The sequence below is a fragment of the Sturnus vulgaris genome, chromosome 1 (genome assembly GCF_052056855.1).
Source record: "Sturnus vulgaris isolate bStuVul1 chromosome 1, bStuVul1.hap1, whole genome shotgun sequence".
NCBI classification, from domain to species: Eukaryota; Metazoa; Chordata; class Aves; order Passeriformes; family Sturnidae; genus Sturnus; species Sturnus vulgaris.
In genome coordinates, this window is record NC_142243.1 from 42,035,859 (window position 1) to 42,056,492 (window position 20,634).

At 39.8% G+C, this 20,634-nt stretch overlaps 1 protein-coding gene across 3 annotated transcripts in view; it reads right to left on the bottom strand.

The window, feature by feature from the left end:
* The window catches only part of GADL1 (GAD like acidic amino acid decarboxylase 1), a 113,571-nt gene that overhangs the window by 63,931 nt on the left and 29,006 nt on the right, over nt 1–20,634 (bottom strand). For 2 of the 3 annotated variants that reach the window (XM_088164455.1, XM_014884074.2), the window contains 5 exons: nt 6,062–6,231; nt 5,117–5,243; nt 3,358–3,448; nt 2,647–2,753; nt 1,112–1,227 (listed from right to left, as the gene is read on the bottom strand). In XM_088164455.1, coding sequence (XP_088020581.1) covers nt 1,112–1,227; nt 2,647–2,753; nt 3,358–3,448; nt 5,117–5,243; nt 6,062–6,211 — 591 coding nt within the window. In that variant the 5' untranslated portion in view covers nt 6,212–6,231. Of the gene's footprint in view, nt 1–1,111; nt 1,228–2,646; nt 2,754–3,357; nt 3,449–5,116; nt 5,244–6,061; nt 6,232–17,287; nt 17,354–20,634 lie in introns of those variants that run through there. The other variant, XM_088164453.1, reaches the window with a different exon arrangement.

Consider the following 20,634-nt stretch of genomic DNA (forward strand, 5'->3'; position numbering starts at 1 on the left):
ATTGATGGAATTTGCTTCAAACTCATTTTCTCCTCCTTAACTATTTTGAAGATGTAACATGATGGATTAAGTATGAGCTGGCATGTCATTTCACACACACACTTTTCAGGAAAAAAGAAAGAAAACAAACAAGAAAATATATTTTGTTGGGGAAAAAAACTAACAAACCACCTTTATTTAGGACATGTGGGCTCAGTTCCAAAAGACATGTTATCTTGGAAAACAAAGAATGCCTTCATCCCCCAGGCTTCTTCAAAATAAGCCTCTCAACAATTTATACTGCAAACTGTTTGGAGCATAAACGTCTGAGCTAAAATTATTCTACTAAGTCTATATTTTCTATTACAACAAGGTTTTGTGCAGGCTTCCACTGGGGTCTTTATATAGTAGAGTCAGAATCAATAACAACTCTGCACTAATCAAATGATAAACTCTCAAAACTGAAGGGACAGGGAAGAGAAAAAAAACTCCATAAACTACCTTCAGAATAAACGTATTAATGTAACTCAATTCCCCACAGGTGTTTTGGACAGATATTATTCAAAAACTTTTAAAACTAGCCACATATTTTCAATTATTTAAAGAAAAAAATGTCTAAAGGTCCAGCTTTTTTTTTTTTTCTGAGAGGCATATGGTGGGTTTGACTCTGTACTACAACCAATCTGTACTCAGACACAGGGCAAAATGAGAGCTGCAGAGAGCCATCTCACAGGCCCACAAGTGCTCAGTTTAGTACAAATTAAACATGCAGAAAAAAACCTTTGACATCCAAAACCTACCTACAGCTCCTGCTAGACTTAATGTTGTGGGAAATCAAATGCTGCAGACCTCAACAATTCAGCACATGCATTCTGCTTCAGGTTTACCCCATGCACAACCTATTCTTATATCAGCAGTTTTCCAAGCAGGAACATCTGTGTTTGTTTTCTGAAAGCAAGAAAGCTTCTGCAGGGAAATTAACCATCAGACTTCTCCACTTAGCTCCAATATTCCACATCATACACTGATGTCAGAATTATTGTACCAGTGTCCCATCAGATATGCAAATGATATAATTTTGATGCTACTGAAAAAATAAAGTTGAAAAAGCTTTTCTTTGTTTTCATTTTACCTCTTCCGAAGCGAACAGAACTAGTCTTGGCAGACCTGAAAGCCCTTTCTCCTTTATCTCGGGGTAAAATTTGTACCTTGCTAAGTTCATAGCATACATATTAGAGACAGAGCCACCTGCAAAAGGAGACATACAAATATTGCATTAGCCACAGTACAGGTACCTTCCCTGCATCTGAGTGCTTGACCTAGTAAGGGAAAAATAAACCCCACAGGCATCCTAGTAATGCATCCATCACAATTTATTTCCTCTTCTGAAGGCTACATACATAAAATGAGCCTTGGGCTCTGCAGCAGGCATGGAAATGGAGCCTGTTTGGAGGCTCTTTGGGGATATTTCCTGAGGAATAAGAGCTGTGCCCAAGCAGTCCTTCCCAACAGAGAAAACCCTGCCACAGCACCTTCCCCTCTACACGGAAGCAGAGCAAGCTCAGCTGCCTGCACCAAGCTCAGAGCCTCGGAGATCTCTTGGGCAACCAGACCTCAGAGGACCATGGGAGAAAAAGATCTTTGGAAAAAAAAAAACAAAATAAACATAGTGAGTGGGAATTGCAAGGTAAGATCTGGATAAGTTTTATTCACTCAGGACAGGTTTTATTCCTAGAAGAACAAAACCAAAGTAGTAAGAAAAACTCTTATGTAAAACTAGAACCAAAAAAAAGGACAATTAATTTATCTTTTCTCAGTAGATCACTAAGTTTTAAGCCAGAAATTCTCCTGTAAAAGTAACGCTTCTACCAGAAATACACATCAAATTTGATGGGGAAAAAAAATTCCATACCAGTTATATATTTAAAAAATAGGGATTTTTAGCTTATTTATTTTTCTTATACTCATGTAGGCTAGAATTACTGACTTTGTTTCAGTTTGGGGAAGGGACTTTAAACTCATGTACTCATTTAATTTCTTTCTCACTCCCAAAATAGATACAAAAGCTTCACATCTAGTCCAATTATTTGTTATCTGAATAATCTGTGAAATATCACCATTATGCTTCATAATTTCAGTGCAGTGGGTAGAAACACTGCCTTACAGAATATTATAAAAGCATGCTTTATCAAGCAGCTTAAGACATACCTGTTTGGCCTGTCTTATCATAACATTTAATAAAATTATAAAAATTCAAAGGAGTTAAGATCTTGTAAACACTTGCTCCCTCAGCTCATAGGCAGGATAAACAGATCTATGTCCTCAGGCACCATGGGTTGACATCTAGCACATAAATCAGCTCCCTGTCTGTCAGCTGACTCCTTCCAATGAGGTCAGGAAGGGCATCAGCTACAAACAATTAATTTCAAATAATTCTATATAATTATATTTAATGTATAAGTGTTTTCATTCATTCATTCACTGATCAGAATCACTGAATTATTACTAGAAACACATAAAATAAGCCTAGATTGAGTAGTTTTGTGTATCACTACACTTTTCACTTTTGCATTCATTTTCAAATATTCTACATGACTCCAGTGTTCATAGAATTAATGGAATTAGGCAGTTTATAATGACTCAGACTGAGATCTGAACAGTTCCTACCTGGATTAAATATACCATCCCCTTCTTCCCAGCCTATGAATTCAATCATTTTCTTGATGACTGCTTCTTCCACCAAGAGAAACACAGGGGATACTTCATATGTGTATCTAAAGAGAAATGATAATTGATATGAAAACTACAGAACTCATGGCACAGAGCATTGCTAAAACTAGATAAAGGCTTCTTGCTCCTTTCTCTAATCTATCAGCAGCTGATCACCACCAGCAGTAGGACTCCAACTAAAAACATCATGAATTCGATCCAGTAGAGCAATTGCTTAGTTTCTGGCAGCATCTCATTGACACTCCCACTCCCAAAGCAGTACACCAGTTTGCTCTTAATGTAGGTCACATGCTTAAATTTCAGCTTTACATTTGCAAGTAAACAGTAGACAGGTAACCATTTGCATTCAACTCTGTGCAGAATGCCTCAAAGGAATGAACAACTAATTGAAGTCTGATTAATTCATTTTTATGTACTAAGTGAGGTAAAAGTCTAGGTTTAATAGCATAAAGAAAAAAATCTCTTCTCTTAAACCCCATCTTCATCCAATCAGAATCAGCCTGTTTTCTCTCCCAAAGTCTTGCACAATTCCTACCTCTTCTGTAACACTGAAAAGCAGAAATCAGAAGCAACGAGGTCAAAGAAGCTGTTATTCCCAAAATCATGTTATGTTAACTCATCATCAAGAGGACAAAGAACCACACTTACACACTGGGGTTCAGAGCTTCTGTAATGAAACGAGCCACTAACGAGTAATGATCTATTCCAGCATACAGCTGATTGAAAAATCTTGGATGATCTGAAAATACAGATGAAAAGCAAGTGACAGGATATTCCAGAAAAGAGAATACATCACACTCCCTCTCAGTTGAATGCTGATTATTGCAAACCACAATTGACTCCATTCTCTCAGCATTCTCTAGATTTGCTGTCCTTTCCTAAAGTTAGACATTCCTTTGAAAGTAAATTTAATAAGCTCTTTCTAACCTCAAAACATGTCTTGAGAAACACAAGCGGTGCACAGAATAAATGTGAGCTGTTCACAAGTTTTATAAATCAAAAAATAAAAGGGATTGACAATTGAATATACCTAGTGGCTTTAAACAAGGGTTTTGAGAGGCCACAGTCAATGCTCAGCCAAATTTTGCTAAGCAGTAGAATACAGGAATCTGCTATCCCCCAAGCTTTTTCTCCCACCAAAGTCTCAACACAGACAGAAAGGCAGTCCAACAACTTGGAAAATTTTGCTGTGTACTTAAAATGAATGAGAAGTTAAGAGAATTTGTTTACCTGCCTTGAAACACTGAGATATAACTAATTTTGATAAAATTCTGTACTATTTCTACCTATAAAAAACAACTCAGTTCAACAGTGGGGTCACCACCTAAATTTTAATCCATAGCACAGCATTTTTACATGCAAAACCAGGTAAACAGTATGGCTCCATTTATATTATAACTGGGGCTTCAGTAAATGTCCATACTCAAATTAAAGGCTTATTTTTATATATGACATCCTTGCTAAGGTGACATAGTGTAATAAATTATAATCTAAAGGCAATTTGCAAAAGTGAGATAAACAGAACATCTTCCACTAACTCTGTAATTATATCTGTATATTATTAGTACACTCCCCCTGCAGATCAGTATCATTACTCTTCTGTGGTTTTCAGAAGCATAAGTCCCATTTCAAAATTATTTTACAGTTTTACTCTGCAGCAACAGTGCTTGTAGCAGGGAATGCAGCCCAGAAATGCACAACTAACTACATCAAATGTCTTTCTTACCAAAATACAGCCTTAGCCGTACAACATCTGAAATCCTGAGCTACGGATTCACAGTGCTATTTCCTGAACAGGTGCTGCCCATCCCTTTTCACCAAGATTGAATTACCCTGCACATGCTGCAGAAAGGTTAGCTGTAGAGAGCTAATCCTGCAGAGCTGTGGAGTACTGTCTCTGAAACACTGCAGGCTCTCTTCTCATGGTGTCTGGAACAGGAATTACTGCCTATCAGCAAATTAACACCCTACAAGATTATTGCCCAAATAGAACAATACCAAATGGAGGGTAATCATCACAACGAACACATGAGGGCAATGACGGTGACTCCAAATCACATCACTCAGACAGCAGGAAATCACACAAAAAGGTCCTTCTCCTGCCTATTTTGCTAGACTGTCATATCATTTGTCTAAATGACTTTCCCAAGACTTCAGAATTACAGAATCTACTATTAATGCAAATGGCATTATGTTAATTACTTTTTGATTAGTTTACCATTATTACATATTTTAATCAAACCTATGGTGACCAGAATTCAGTAAAACAACTGTTTGCACACTTGTATAGGCAGGAGGGAAACAAGCATTCATACTCCCAGTCCCCTTAAAAGGTGACAGGGCTTTGTAAACATTATCCTGTCTAAGTCAGCATGCAGAGCAACTGTGCTTAAAATCCCATTCCTACTGGTTTTGACGCTGTATTTTATAACATCACGGCAGAGCTGCAGGATCTTCTCATGACATTCTCCAGTGTCTCTCATTTCCAGGTCAAGAATCTGCTTAAGCTTTTCAGGGGCTTGCCACTCACAGACCTAGAGATGAGGAGCAGGGCAGACAGCATCAGTGAACAGCTTAGCCAGGAGCAACAGGTTATAGAGGTACAAAGTAATCACTCCATTCTGCACTGCTTTCACAAAACTTCCCATGACAGGGCAGCATGCCACCAGAAAATACATCCAGTAAACTGGCCTCATGGGATGTTGGTTTTATCATGTCTCAGGCAACACTCAACCATGAACATTAGAGCACGAAATGCTGAAAGGCAGAAAAGAAAGAGGCCTGCAGCTCAAATCCTGTCCTTAGGTAAGGATTTGTAATCACAGTATTTTCAGATGCTGCTCTGCCAAGGGGTGGGAGCAAGCAGTGCATGCCCAAAGGCAAGCATGGTTTATTTGCAGGACTTCTTCCCATACAGTCTCTTAACCAGGTTCTGCAGAACCCACAGCAATCTTATAATGTTGTCCTCTCCAGTGGTACCACACCCACTTCCCTCCTTCTCCAAAACCAATGTCCCTGAGGCGCAAACAAATAACTCAACCCCACTCCAAACATGAAAAACACTACAGCCCTTTGTGATCACAAAGAAAATGACCTTTGTATTCTGTATTCTTTGTATTAAAAAACCACCATCATTTTCTGGCATGTATGCTAATGTATGCTAATTATGTTATTGGAATATTTTATAATACATTCTTTATTAATTTGTAAGGCTGTATTTTATTTTTGAGCTAAGCACAGGCTAGAAGCAATTTTGAGGCTACTTAGAGTGCAATAAAATACAGCTTATAAGAAATTGATTTATTCTTCATGATCTTCACTACAAAGTCTCAACAACACTCTATGGCTTTACCTTTTCTGTTACATCATCTGCTTTCTGGACAACTTCTTCCATTATAATCTTACAGGCCTCTTCCACAAACTTCTCTCCTGCTTTTGAGTCCATTATTGGACCATTTAGGATGACCCCATCCACCAAAACAGCATTCTTCTTCTGCAGCATCTCCTGCCTGCAAACACCAACTGTAAGAGAAATAACTCATCATTAAAGCAAGGATAAATAAATAATAAACTAAAACAATATTATTTCACTGATGGAGATTTAGTCAACTTAAGAAAAAACTCATATGCACTTTTTACCTGTACAAAAATCCTAGATTTTGGTGGAAGAATCTTTACAGACAAAAAAAACCCCACATTACTTCAAACATAGACTTATTCTGTAGGCACTAATAGCCTACTTGTATATTATCTACTGCTTTCTCTAACATACAAAAGCATGCAAGGGACCTTCCAAACACAGAGGAAAATACAGTTCTGTTTTAGAACATGTTACAGCTGTATAAATGAAAACACAGCAAAAGATAATGGGCATTTTCCTCAGCTAAAAATATTTCCCTCCAAAAGCCATCCCTCTGCTCCCACTATTTTCATGAAATAACTTTCAGCTTTGTTTCCTGTATCTTTATGCTGGCCCTTCCCACCAGCCAGTCCTCTTGCTCAGTCTTCTGCATTCTTTGCAGAGTGCTTCACTGACCCACACTCCATGAAATTAAAACCTTTCGATGGCACATACCTGTACTTTTTTCTGCCCTTATCCTATTAAGTGTCCTCAGTCACGAATTACAATAATCTGCTGGGCAGATTATCTTGTTTATTCCTTTCTCCAGCGATGATCTCTTTCCCCTCCCTTACCTTTACCCAGGAGACACTCTCCTGGTGTATTCCGTGAACACATTTTTACTTCCTCCTTTACATTACCCCTGAGAGCTCATCCAAGATGCTTGCAAGACACTGGCCAACAGTGACAACTACGTATCTCTTTCATGGATTGATTTCATATGGTGAGATCAGGACTCTAGTTTTCATCAGCATGAGGATGAAGATGAAATTGAGACATTTGGAGATATCAAGGGAATAGATATTTGAAACAGTATCACGCTGAAAGGAGAAGCGGTAACTACTGTAGCCAATTATCTGGGTTACAGGCAGTATCTGTTCACTGATCCTGCTTTGGAGCAGCCGAGATCTATAACGCCAGGCAGCACTGCCACCATGGGTTGTCTTCATTTACAGCGAGGATGATGCAAGGCTGGGTGTGTGGAGAAAGTTCTATGCCCAAGACCACTTTATCTTATTGCTTTACTTTTTCACCACCTACAAAGTAGAGAAGTCAGGTGGCTCTTTCACAGGTCCAAACAATTGAATTTCCAGAGGACTGCCAGGCACTGCAGTCTGACACATTCATCATGCTTATCATAATTCCAGCTCCTCGTGCACAGGAGGACATAGAGGAACAACAGTGCTGCTTAGAAGTGTGCATCACTTCAAGGTCCATTGATTGAAAGAAACCCTGCTAATCCCATGAGCTTTTATTTTCTGGTGACTCAGAGAAGCTATTCAGTCCAATTTGATTTATCAGGAGAGATATGACAAACAAGATAAAATTCTAACATAAGACAAGACCTCACACTTCTCATAATGCTGCCAACAAAAATGACACACACACCCCTCCACCATGCATTTCTGAAATTACTTCTATTTTTAATCCAAATGAGCAGCATAGTAAATTTCTAATACTCTAATACATACTAATACTCTAAACAGAGTAGCCTTCAGCCCACTGTTATAGAAAAGGCATGAATGTTCTTTCTGGACAGATGGAGAACAAGCAGGCAAACAGTATTAAATCTTCAACAGGCAAAGAGGGAAAATCACAGACATCAAAAATGTCAATTCTCATCATACTTTCCAGCACACTACAGCAGAGGCACTGTAAAGAAACTGCAGCTTTGGAAAAGTCTTAGGTGTTTATCTCTGGAAATGCAAGCTAGTAGGTCAACTTTACAAGATTTAAAACTCTGGGTATTACCAGAAAATGGAAGGCATCAGGCTTTGGGCAAAGAGAACAGAGACTAATTTTGTGTTGAGACTTAGTTATTTGACGCATAAATAGCTGTCTTAAGTACTATTCAGAATTCAACATAAACACAAAAAAGAATTTCAGCCTTAATATCACGTGTAGAGACTATGATCTCTATGTATGCCAAAGGTGTTTTGTTTCTACAGAGAAGAGGACAGGATCTAAAACTACGAGGGAGATTAATATCTACTGCAGGGCACAGATATTGATACTTCCTTTGCTTACAAGAAGAATAGATGGCGCAGCAAGAGAACTCACTAACTCTTCAACTCTTTTTTGTTTGTTTGGGGTATTTTGTTGTTGTCGTTGTTGTTTGGTGGATTAGTATTGGGTTTTTTGTTCTCCTTCAGACTCTCAGGAGTCTGCTAGAAGCCGAGTTGTGAAAAAGATTTCTATTGGTAACTCCCTTAGCCCTATTCCTGTCACTTTTGCATAGAGACAAGATACTAGTAATTCCATGGCTTTACAAGAACCTTTTTACAGGAATTCTGCAAAACCAGAACTTTACATTACTTTTTCTACCAGGTCTTTAGAGTCTGAGTCATAGGTCTAACAGCTTCCTGTTTGAAGCAGGTCTGTTCACCTCTACACGGTTTTACAGTCTGCCTAGGATGCTTTGTGGCTCCTGAGGAAGAAGATATGCTCTGGAAAATGGGTGACGGTCTGCCCCTAGTCCCCACATCTGTTTCAGAACTTGAGCACAGTCTATGAAAGAAAGGTAAAGCAGAGAGGTTAGAAGGAAGAGATGGAAGACTGACTTCACTTTAACAGCATTTTACCCATTTAAAGGTCCATCAAAGAGTTTGTAACTTTGCCCATATTTTATTTCATGGAATAATACTCCTTGCCGTTATTTACCACTCCTCAATAACTTTTTGGTTATCACTTATAATTTCAATCTGAATTTGTTGCAAATTGTGCCCCGGAATATACCATATAAGACCATTGCTTGAAATCAGCAGAAACAATTATTTCACAATCAGGTGCTAAATCATGCTCCAAGCACACACATTTTTCTGAGGTTGTCTTCAGGTTTTGGAAACCACTACTGAATACATACACTCTTCTCATCCCTCACGATCTTTCTGTGACTGATGATACTTAATCTTCTACTTTTAACTGTCTGGTTTCTGGAGTGCTTACGAGATGACTAAACTCTATCAAAAAAATTAATGCGTTTCCACTTGGTTGCAGTAAAACCCTGAAGAGAAAAACTAAGTAGATGATAAACCTCTGAAATTCCATAACATTTTTTCTTTTCATCACATTTTTAAAAGAGGCGAATGACCAATTTATTATGCTTTAGAGGTGAAGCTCCAGAAAGATTCCAGGTTCACTTTTACTTTCTATGTCACAGTTAAATAGATGCCTTTAACACATTGTCAACATCCAAGCTAAGAAACACACTATGCTGATGATACATGTTGTCTCTTATTAAAAAAAAAAAAAAAAATCATTCATCAAATGCTCACATTATTTAACAAAAATTTTGGGCCTTTTATGTATCTGTCTCAAACACATGCAATTGCACTAAAGGAACATCATTTTCTTTGAAGTGGGAAGGCCCACTTCATAGAAACAGCATCTTGTCACATACACCTTTTTTGTTTTCAAATATGAGAGGGAAACCGTCTAGAGATGTGACTGTAATAAATGTGCTCTTTCCTTTTTGAGAATACAGAAACACACTCTGAAGCAGACTCAGAAAACAGACTTCCAGAAAATACATCAAATACAATTTCAGCCAAATGGCTTCAGGCTTGAAACAGAAATAAAAATTTAGCAAATGGAAGTGCTTTAACACAGAGATTAAGAATTACTGACTGTTTAAAATATCCTTCTGCAAAAGAGAAGACTCAATTCTGCTCTAGTTGAAGGCAATTGGGCATTCAGCCACTGGCTTCAGCAGCAGCAAAATCAAGTACATAATTCTCATATTTCATCCTGAAAGAAATATTCTATTACAGAAGCCTAAGTATTTCCAACCAGCATTTCATTTTTATGATCAATATTATTTTCTCAGCAGAAAACATAAATTAATTGGGGTTGGAATAACGTAGAGAAAAAAATAAACATTTTTTCAAATGTTGCTATATCTTCATGAAAGTACTACCATATATTTTAAAAGCTTCATCTGTGTTTCCATATTTGACTGCTAAATCCTTGCACCACAAAAAGAAACTGAAGCATTGTACTTGGCCCATTCTAACAATATTTGGGAGAGTAGCATGAAATGACTAGAAAGATTTACTGCTTGCAAGGCAAATGAGAAAACAGAAGGGCGTTCTTGTGAAAGAGTAGCTTGTGCTTGAATGCCAGAGCCAAATCCAGTTCAGTTTATACTGTATTAGCACCACTGACTATTCAAGGGAATGCAAAAAGCTGGCTTTGGCCAAAGGCCTATTTCTGCTTTGTAACAAATGCACTAGTAATTGCCAGCATTAATCAGAAAAAAAAAATATTTTTTTTCATTCTGTATGATCTAGTTATGGGTCTTCTTTTAGTTGGTCCAGCAAAACAAACCACGTGCCTTCAGCATCAAGATTCCACACCACCATGTTTAATGAATTACTATGGTGCCATATCATGTATCAAAGCATTAAAACACATACTTGTCCCACACCATGCAGCTATTTGAGTCCCTTGGTATAAATAATCTTTAAAGACACTTCTGTTTCTTTAATCACTGCTTTCTGTACATATGAATAAAGTAGAGCCACTCCAGTCTTAAGGCAAAAATACATTATTTCTTCATAAACTGATTTCCCAGGCCTGCTGCCAAGTTAATGAGATGCAGTTTTCTTAAAATCCAGTACATAAAATTACTTGTTGTCCTGGAAAAGCTATCCACGTGAAAAAGAGAAGTAGGCATGGGTATGGTAGGGCTTATGCAATTCCCACTGTATTACATATTCTTGTTTTGCACATTTATGGACCAGGCCTGTGGATAGAGAACAAGTTGGGTGCTTCCCCTCAGAAGGTCAGCAGCAGCCACCCCCACACAGGAATCCTCTGACTGTGAAAAGGCAAATGTGACCTCTATAGAGAAGGACCCAAGGGAAACAAAAGTGCTTGTGTCTGGGCTCCAAAACCCCTGAATAGACTCATTGAGCACACAGAACAGTAGGAGCACAACAAATGGGTCCTATTCTCCATCCCACACCTGAATTTCCCTTTCCTAAAGGAGGGGTTGGGAGAATGAAATGAGGAGAGGGGACCCAATGATGAATATCTGACACGGAATGCAAGGACCATACTAGGACAGAAGTCCTGCTTTCAAGCTTTCAGAGGTATTTCCTGAGTTCTGGGGGGGAAAAAAAAAAAAAGTATGTAGAAGTTACAAAAGAAGATTCAGACATTTTTCTGCAGCCAGTCCTTAGCAATTGATGTCAATTTTTCATAACAACTCTGCAATGTCCTAACTAAGTAAGTGCGGGAATGATTTCTGCTATAACATTTCCAATTGGGAAGAAAAGCTGTGGAGAATCAGAATTCACCTCGATGCAAAACTGAGAAATGGCAAATGCCAACTATGAAATGGAAATCCCAACTTCTTGACCCCAGTGGGATTCTATCTCACATGTTCTAACTCTTAACACCTGATAACAGTGTAGGAAGTGTCTGAGAAACAAAAGTCTTTTCATTTTAATTAAAAGTTGTGTATTGATGATGAACATCTAATGAACATTCCTTTTTCAGTGAGAAAGTGGCTAAACAAGTCAATCAAAGCGCTGTGCATAGGATAGCAAAGTTAACTTCGGGAGGCTGAGTTCAAACAGAAATGGTGAATAAAGGTGTGACCCACATAGAGCATACAGAATCCCTGAGATTTTTCTGGTTCCCAGTGGAAAATAAAAAAAGATTAAATGAAAGCACTTTTTTTTTTCAAATGGAAGTTCTGCAACTTGTTTTAAAAGAGTTCCTGACAGCCTGTAATTTCATGCAAGAACTATATTTTTAATATAATATAAAATCAATTTTTAGCTCCAGTCTTTCAAAAATCAACTAAGAAGGCAGTAATTTACTAAAACCTAATTTTATATGATTCAATGCAAGTTAAAAATGTAGAAATAGATGAAAAGTCTAAATTTAATTTTAGGAAGTTTTATCTGCGCATTCAAGTTACAGTCAAAACAAGTGTTTTCCTCTCATTTTTTCATATCATAAACACATCTATATTTTCTGCTTCCTACAAAGGATGTCCAATTGCTGCTCAATAACTCACACCCACAACATAACTCTGAGATACGCCCTTATTTACTAACATGGGGAAGCTAGTGCATAGCTAATCAGGTTGTAACTTTCCAGATCACTAGGTTCTCTGAACTAGTTCCTACATAGATATTCAGAATTTATTAGCCTATCATTTCAATGTAAAAGTAGTTTGAAGTAGCTCCATGCACTTTCAAAATGGAGCAGGTTGCCTTGCCCAGGCTATTATAATGCTGCTGGCCACATCAGATGAGGGCTCTGGACACGCCATTTCAAGTTGTGCCAGCCGGGGGTTTAGTACCTGATTTTGGGAAAACACTCCTGAGCTGAAAGGGGCCAGGCTGCTGCATGGCACTGGCAGGTGCCAGCTGAAGACACTAGCAGCCCTTTTCTAGAGCATCAGTCTGGATGGTGCCCGGTGGAAACACAGATGTGATCCTACTGAGCACGCTAGGGCTCAGCAATGGCAAGCTGACAGAGACCCAAACAGAGCCACCACACTGCCTGTAGTCTGGCTGCACCCAGGTCTTCCATTCTTCCTCCATCGCAGGCAGAAAATGGACACCTTATTTTGTTTGGGGTTTGTGTGTTTGGACCATGCTGAAACTTAAATCAGTCATTTGACCCCAGCATTAGTGCAGCAACCAAATAAAAGGCACAAACAACATTTGTCACTTGTACTTTCCCCTTCAGGCCGGTGCCAGAGCTTTTTAACATGATATATTGGCCCCAAAGAGGGCTCAATAATCCCTGAACAATGGAGCAGGGCTGCTTGCAAAAAATTAGTTTAAGCAGCTCAATAAGACCCTACAAGCTGTCTTGCAGTGTAACCAGCAGAGGGATGCCAAGCCACTTAAAGACAACCTTTCTTGTGGAAACCGTGACATTTGTCAATGGATAAGATCATATTTATAAGGCATTTCAGCATACATAAGATGAGATGTGACAAAGGGCAGAGATAGCCAAGCTTTAGAGACACAAGCTTTTCCAAATTATCCAGATTTAACCAACTACTTTCTAGAGTCATTGCTACCTTGCTGACAAAAGACCATGGTCACTAAGAACCACCTTTCTCACAACATTCATGGTACTGAAAAGCTTCTGATCTAGTGGCTTTTACTTTGAAAGACGATTCTATTTGCTGACACTTGACAAGTTTTTCATTAAAAAAATAAAGATCACATATACTCAAGAAATGGCAACAGAGATGGACATATACATATATTTGAATCAGGTCAAAGATACCTTTTATTACCCTTAGAAGAGGCCTGACAATAATTATCAACAGAAACAACCACCACTGACACACTAAAAGCAACAACAATTTGCCTTTTCAATTTATCATTCCCTCATTGCACATGTATAAACCTCAGTAATGCTAAAATAAGATTACTTGTGTGCACAGATGGAAGAACAAAAGGGAGGAAATGGCCCAAATTTAGCCATGTCCTGCTGAGTATCCTGGACTTATCAATGTTTTACCAACTGCTACCTCCTACAACCTCTGCAGTTTGTGATGCAAGGCAAAGCAAAAAAGGCCGTAAGAAATTTAACTTCTGATTTTTGGAAAGCTTGAAGAGGTAGTTTCCGTAAACATCTGGGATGAGCATAAAAAAATATCTCAAACTGGACCACAGAGTGGGGGGAAGTCAGAAATACAAAGGCATGTACTTCAGTGTGTCCATTTTTTCTGTCTTGAGTACGTAATAAATGCTTATGCAAATATAAATGATCTTTAAAGAAGCAGGCGGCTTAAAATAGTCAAGAGCTGGGAAATTAAGGCACAAGAAATCAAAACTGTTTAATAGGCAATAATAGCTGAATCAGTATGCAGCAAGATCTCATAATGCATTAAAAAGTGACAATTTTTGGTTGTATAAGTGACAGTTTAAAAGATGCCTTAATCAAGAAAGAAAAATTGTTTATTGAACTTCTCAAATGTCAAATTAAGCTTCTTCACTAAATGTTCATTAATGCCAAGAAATCCTTATTAATTTTAAAGCATTATGAATGCACTCACACAAAATGGCTTTATTTGATGCAAGCTTCATTTCTTGCAAAATGATGTCTCCCTTCCTCTGATGAAGTGATATTAGAAAATATCTGAGTACGTCTTTTATCAGATCAGATTTTAAGACACAGGAGAGATCCTATCCCCCTCCTCTGACCAAAATACTAACCTGAGTGTCACATTACCAGTGCCTTAAAGTCTCCCTAACTTCCAGGGTGTTTTACCATGCCTCACATTACAGCTGTTTGAGACGGCAACATGGCAACACCTCACACGAAGTGTTTGCCAGCTCATCTCCCCAGTCTGCCGGTGGCATAAAACCATGCAACTCCCCATTGATACCAAATACACACTGAGCCACCAGCAATTCAGAAGTTAAAAAGCAGCATATTGCACAAATGCTGGCTGCTCCCTTCCTCTTGTGACTGCCAGCTCTGACTTTGCTGATGAGCTAGCAACCTGCTTGAAACTCTGTTTAACACACTCAGACTTATGCCCCACCAGAAAACAGCTCACCTACTTTTTTTTTCTCCAAATACAGAATTTGCCAAGCTTTCTCCATGCCAAATCAATCCTGAAAAACTATCCTGATGCCAAATGACTGAAGTATATAGGCAGTGAAGATCCCTTTTTGCAGCTAGGAGTAGGAATTTACAACTTGGCCTCCTCTCATTGATGGGATTTTGCTGTCTTTTGTGTGAATGGAAGCATAGCCAAAAGAAAATCCTCTTACTCATCCCTGCATAGTCATTAAGGTTTCCCTTGTAGATAGTGGTGATGTCTGAGAGAAATTAAGCTCATCTAGCAATCAGCAAGATGAAATTCAAGTAATCACTTTCAGATACATTGAGGGGGTTTAGAAAATAGAGGGGGAAAAAAATTAGGAAAAGAACCCAGACTGTCACCCCTCAGATTGCTCCCACTGTGCTCATCACAGCAGCTACTGCAAGTGTTAACTCTCTGCACATTCAAGTCTCCACTTTGCCAGCTGCTCCAGCTGTGCAAAGCAAACACAATGCTAGTGCTGCAACAGATAGGTGCCTTCAGCCTCTCTCCCAGACGATTTCCAATAGGACATTAAAAGATAAGAGCCCATAATATCAGTACTGAAAGAAGAGCTGCACTGATCAGCCCAGAAGATCTAGTTTTAACAATGGACTCACATTTGTTTATGCAAAAAAAAAATTTCATCAGGCAGCCAAGTTTTACAGCTTCCAGAACCACAGAGCCAAATTTCTACAATAACTTGAGCTTATATAGAAGGCTACAATGTAGCCAAGCTTCATTCACCATGCCACTTAAGAGAAGCTCATTCACAGACAGAACTTGTCAGAAGACACAGCAAATCACCAAATGGAAACAGAGGTCTGTGAGAGTAAAGAATTCCTCATGAGAGACAAAGTGCAAAGAAATAACAGATGCTACTCATGAATAAGGTAGAGAGATTGGGAAACCTGCAGCAACAAGGGTGGAAATCACATTACCATCAGACACATTCATTACCAGCACACACCAATGGTTTTGGAAGGAAATTAAGGAGGAAATTAGGACTTTTGGTAGCATACAACAGGTGATATTTATACAAGAACACTACTACTCAGCTAAACCACCAGGACCTCAGCCTTAGTGACTGCTGGCAGAGATATCTTTGCTGTTGTTTTGGCAGAGTATATAAACATAAGCTGCATCTAAAGGAAATGACTTTGGGAGCTGCTTTCACTCATACAGTACTTACTGCCCCTGCTAGTCACGTAGTACAGCTGTCCTTACAGTACAGCTTGAAACTGCTATGGGCACCAGAACATACTTACTACACACCAGAACTGTCATGTAACTTTACAATGCTCATTCAATTTACAACTAATAAAGCAAAAGGGATCCACTGGTTTTAAAATATTAAGTTTCCGCAGTTTTCTTTCAAATATATGATTTTGTTCGGAGATTTTTAGCCAATACAGTGCTAATAATTTGGATCACCCATGAATGTAAGAGACTTCTCAACCTAGAAATAAAAGCTTTTTCACTGTTTCATCCATGTTTAGGGTAAAATATAAAAGATACTTATTAGGTCTCAAGTATTTTTTGATGATTTTCATAAAAGAGTCACAATTTGAGAGAAGTGGAGAAATTATTATCAAGAATATTGATCTTGTGGAAGAGGAGGAGAGCCATCTGCAAACACTTTTACTATTTTCTGACTTAGCAATCAGCTTCCATTCACAACCCTAAGGACTTCCTCGTTTCTTAACTTTGCAAATTTAATCTCTGCATTTTCTAAGGTCCTCTGGCAGTGTCATTATTGTATTAGCCATAGTTCATCCACAGTCCCAACTTTCATAAACATATGGTCAACTTTGGCTTTTCATTAATGATGCGAGGCCTTCCTCTTCATGTGGGTAAAGAACTTGATAATACCTTTATAAAACAGGATTAACTTCTCCCTTTTACTGAGACCTTTCGTTCCAAAGCAAATCACCATATCGCTATATATCACTACGTTATTCTGGTGCCTGATGAAAACAAAATGAAAAATTTAAATAAAAGCCACCCTTTTTTTTTTAAACAAAAACCATTCTGCTCTGCAATACTGTTGTAAAGTCTGTGCCTTATTAAACCTCCCGGGCTACGCTACTGCTGCGCTGTGACAGAAGGAGGTCACAGGTAGGTCCCCAGCAGGCAGCCCTGCCCCTGTGCACCGACCCTGCCTCTTTCCCCTCGCCCCGAGGCCCCTCTCCTCGCCAAGCCCGGGGACACCCGCGGTACCCGGGGAGGCTGCGGGAGCCCCCGCGGGGCGAGGCAAGTGTTGGAAGCCGCGGAGAGCCAGCCGCTCCCTTATTCCCAGCCCGTCCCGAGCCCCTCCGCCCGCAGCCCGGCCGCAGGGGGACAGAGAGGGGACAGAGGAGGGACGAGGCGGCCAAGCCCCCAGCGTTTACCCTGCATCTCTGCGCCGCGCTGGGACCGGAGAGCAGCGGGGGCCGCTCCCGCTGTGCCCTGGCCGCTGCCGCAGCCTCCGGGCTGCCGGGCCCGCTATAAATACCCTCGGCACCGCCGGGCCACCGCCCCTCCCGCGGGGCAGGGCGAGCGGGCACGGCCGGCCACGGGCACGGCTGCCAGCCACGGCCCCGGGGCTGCGGCACAGCGGCGTGCCCGGGGCTGCCTTCGGTGCCAAACCGAGGGGCTTGCGGCAGTCGCTGCCTGTGCTAGCGGGTTTGTTTCGCTGCCTCTAAAGCCTGAGCCGGCGCCTCAGAGCCCTGGCGGGGCTGCGTGGCTCCCCTGCCGGCAGGTAGCCCCGAGCAGGGCTCGCCCAGCCCAGTGCCAGCAGCCTGGCCCGGCACCGCCGCCCGCCGGGGACAACTTCCACAGAAGCACACAACAGTCTCGGCTGGAAGGGATCCACAAGGATCGCCACGTCCAGCTCTTACCGCTGCACAGGACATCTCTAAGAGTCACGCCGTGTGCCTGAGAGCATTGAGTCCAAATGCTTCTTGAACTCTTGTCGGGTTTGGTGCTGTGGCTGCTTCCCTTGGGAGCCTGTTCAGTGCCCAACCACCCTCTGGATGAGGAACCTTTTTCTAACATCCAACCTAAGCCTCCCCTAACACATCTTCAGGCCATTCCCTCGGGTTCTGTCACTGGTCAGCAGAAAGAAGAGATCAGTGCCTGCCCCTCTGCTTCCCACCATGAGTAAGCTGTACACTGACCTTTCATTCTACTCCGAACTGAACAGAACAAGTTTTAAGGGCTCTGGATGAGTTGTGGCTGACATCCCTGTTCCAGTTCATTCCAGGACACCTGCCTCATTCAGTGCAACATAGACCTTCTTAATCCTCATCCCTTGAGTTCCTCCTAATTATTAACTTTTAAAATAAATTTCCTCCAAATTACTACCTTTTTAAAGAAAAAAGTAAACAAGCTTTGTTTTTGAGTGCTGCTGTGGCAGGAAGGTCTAGAAGGGTCCAAAAATTAACTACCAATGCCCCAAAATTTTATGCCCCCCCCTTAAAATTCAATCCTGATTAAAATTTGACAGAGACGTTTAGAAGTAGTGAAATAGTCACGTGTGAATTAAACATCTATTCACAGTAGTATCCTAATTTTTCTTATTTGCAGGGAAACAAGTGTAGCCCTTTTGTAGCTTAACAGCAGATTCTACCAAGCCACTAATGACTTGTACAATTGGAGAAGGTAATTTTGTAGCCCAATAGATACCCTACACTACAGAGATAAGTATTTTAACCTCATTTTGATAGATAAAAGGGATTGGTATCACTAAATTAAGAGTTTGTAGTTGCCTGGGAACAAGCAATTGTGGTCTGATTGTATTCATCATGGGTAAATGAATGACAGTCCCAATCAAAACTATGCATTTCTGCTGCTTCAAAGAGCTAATTTCCCCAAATTTCTGAGAAAAACAGTAGGGATGGCTGACAAGGGAAAACATATTTAGTGTGAACGTCAAAAGAGGGGCTCTCATAAAGCCTCTAATAAATGGCCAAAAGACTGAGGCTTTGCAATCACAGAGAGCAGTATCTTTGCCATAAAACCTCAAAGGTGGCAGTCAGAAAACATATGGAAAACAAAGAGAAATTATATAAATTACAGTTGCTATAACTAGCAAATTACAATATCAGAAATCAATAATTTAATAGAGAAGAAAAAATATCCACGGTTGTGAAAGCTAAAGACAAACAGGACATTTAAAGTGTGTTAGGAACAAAAGAAAACCCAGTGATGATACTGGCCCATGTAGTAAAGGTAGTTCATAAGTGGTTTTGTGCTGATGTGTAAAATGTAAACATGTTCTGTAGGTACTTCTGTGCTACAAAAGAAACAAGTGATGTATCTCAAGGGGATTATGAAGAACTGCTCCGACCTGCTAGTAATTAAGAAAGATGAGAATAATGATTTTTGAAATTCCAAACGGGTGTTAATCTCATACCAGTAGTCAAAAAATGACCTAGTGCAACGAGAAGAAAATACAGGCCAACACTGGCACCCTAAATAATAGCAGGATAAACATTTAATTTAAAAATATTTCAAAGTAATTAATAGAAATAATTCTAGTCTTTTTTATGAAGACCAGGTCTTGTTTGGTTACGTGCACATTGATGGTTCAGGTTTTAAGTCTGAAAGAAAATGTGGTACCCCATGATACCAAAGCAGTAACCATTTAAAGAACTAAACTGACTAGGCCTTGCCTAAATGACTGATGACAAAAAGCAACAAAAAGTAAAGGAACCTTCTCTGAATGGGTGTGTTTCTCTGAAAATGACCCACCCCAAAAGGAGAAAAATGGCAAAGGTAGCAAGCAACCCAGTGAAGCAGTCAGAATTGAGTGGCAAACTGGATCTTGTCAAACAAAATACATCTGGTATAGCTAAATCCCTGTAACAAGCTTGAAGGATTGTAGGTGTTGTGTACTGAGAGGGTGATGGCACTCACTGGAAACGATTTAGGGGCTGTAGTCACCAACTCATCCTAAACACTGACTGTGGTGTTGCTAAAAGGGAGGATTAACCTGCATCAAGGGAGTAGGAAATAGGAAACACAGCTTTCTCTCTGGATATATCACTGATGATATCAATCTTGCATACTGTGTTCCTGCCCATGTTTTGAAAAAAAAGTCGAAAAATAGCAGTGGGGGCAGATTAAGAGCTGAAACTGTGATTTGAGAATTGAAGAAAAATGCTGCTAAGTGAGACGTAAAGAGCACAATCTGTTTATCGTATCAAAAAGATTGACTTGATTACAGCATATAAGTACCTCGATGCAGAAAAAACTACTGGATTCTGAAGGGCTCTTTAATCTAGTGGAGAATGGCATTACAAGAAGCTGTGGTAGAAACTGAAGTCAGATAAATTCAAACATAGCACAAAATTTTTCTTTTTAAGGTGACAACACATCACTGGAGCAGCTAATAAAGGCGCCAAGAAATTTATAATGGTTTTGTGTCCCTCAGCCAGGACAAGATGCTTTTCTGGAAGACAGGTTTTAGCCAAATGCAGGCTACTGTTACTCCTCTCAGTGCTTGTACATGTGTGAAATGTAATGACACAGGATACAGAGGAGATCAGACCATATGACTAAATGGTCCTCTGTGCCTTATTTAATTTTTTGTCTTATGCTAAGTAATTATAAGTAGGGCTGGCTACTGGTGAGTATCTGCTCAAGATGATATTCTTTGTCAACTGACTGCAATCAGTCTGAAAAAAAAAATGACTACCCTGAGTGTGTAGGATTCTAAATGATTGCAGTATGTAAGACATTCTTGGCAAGCAGC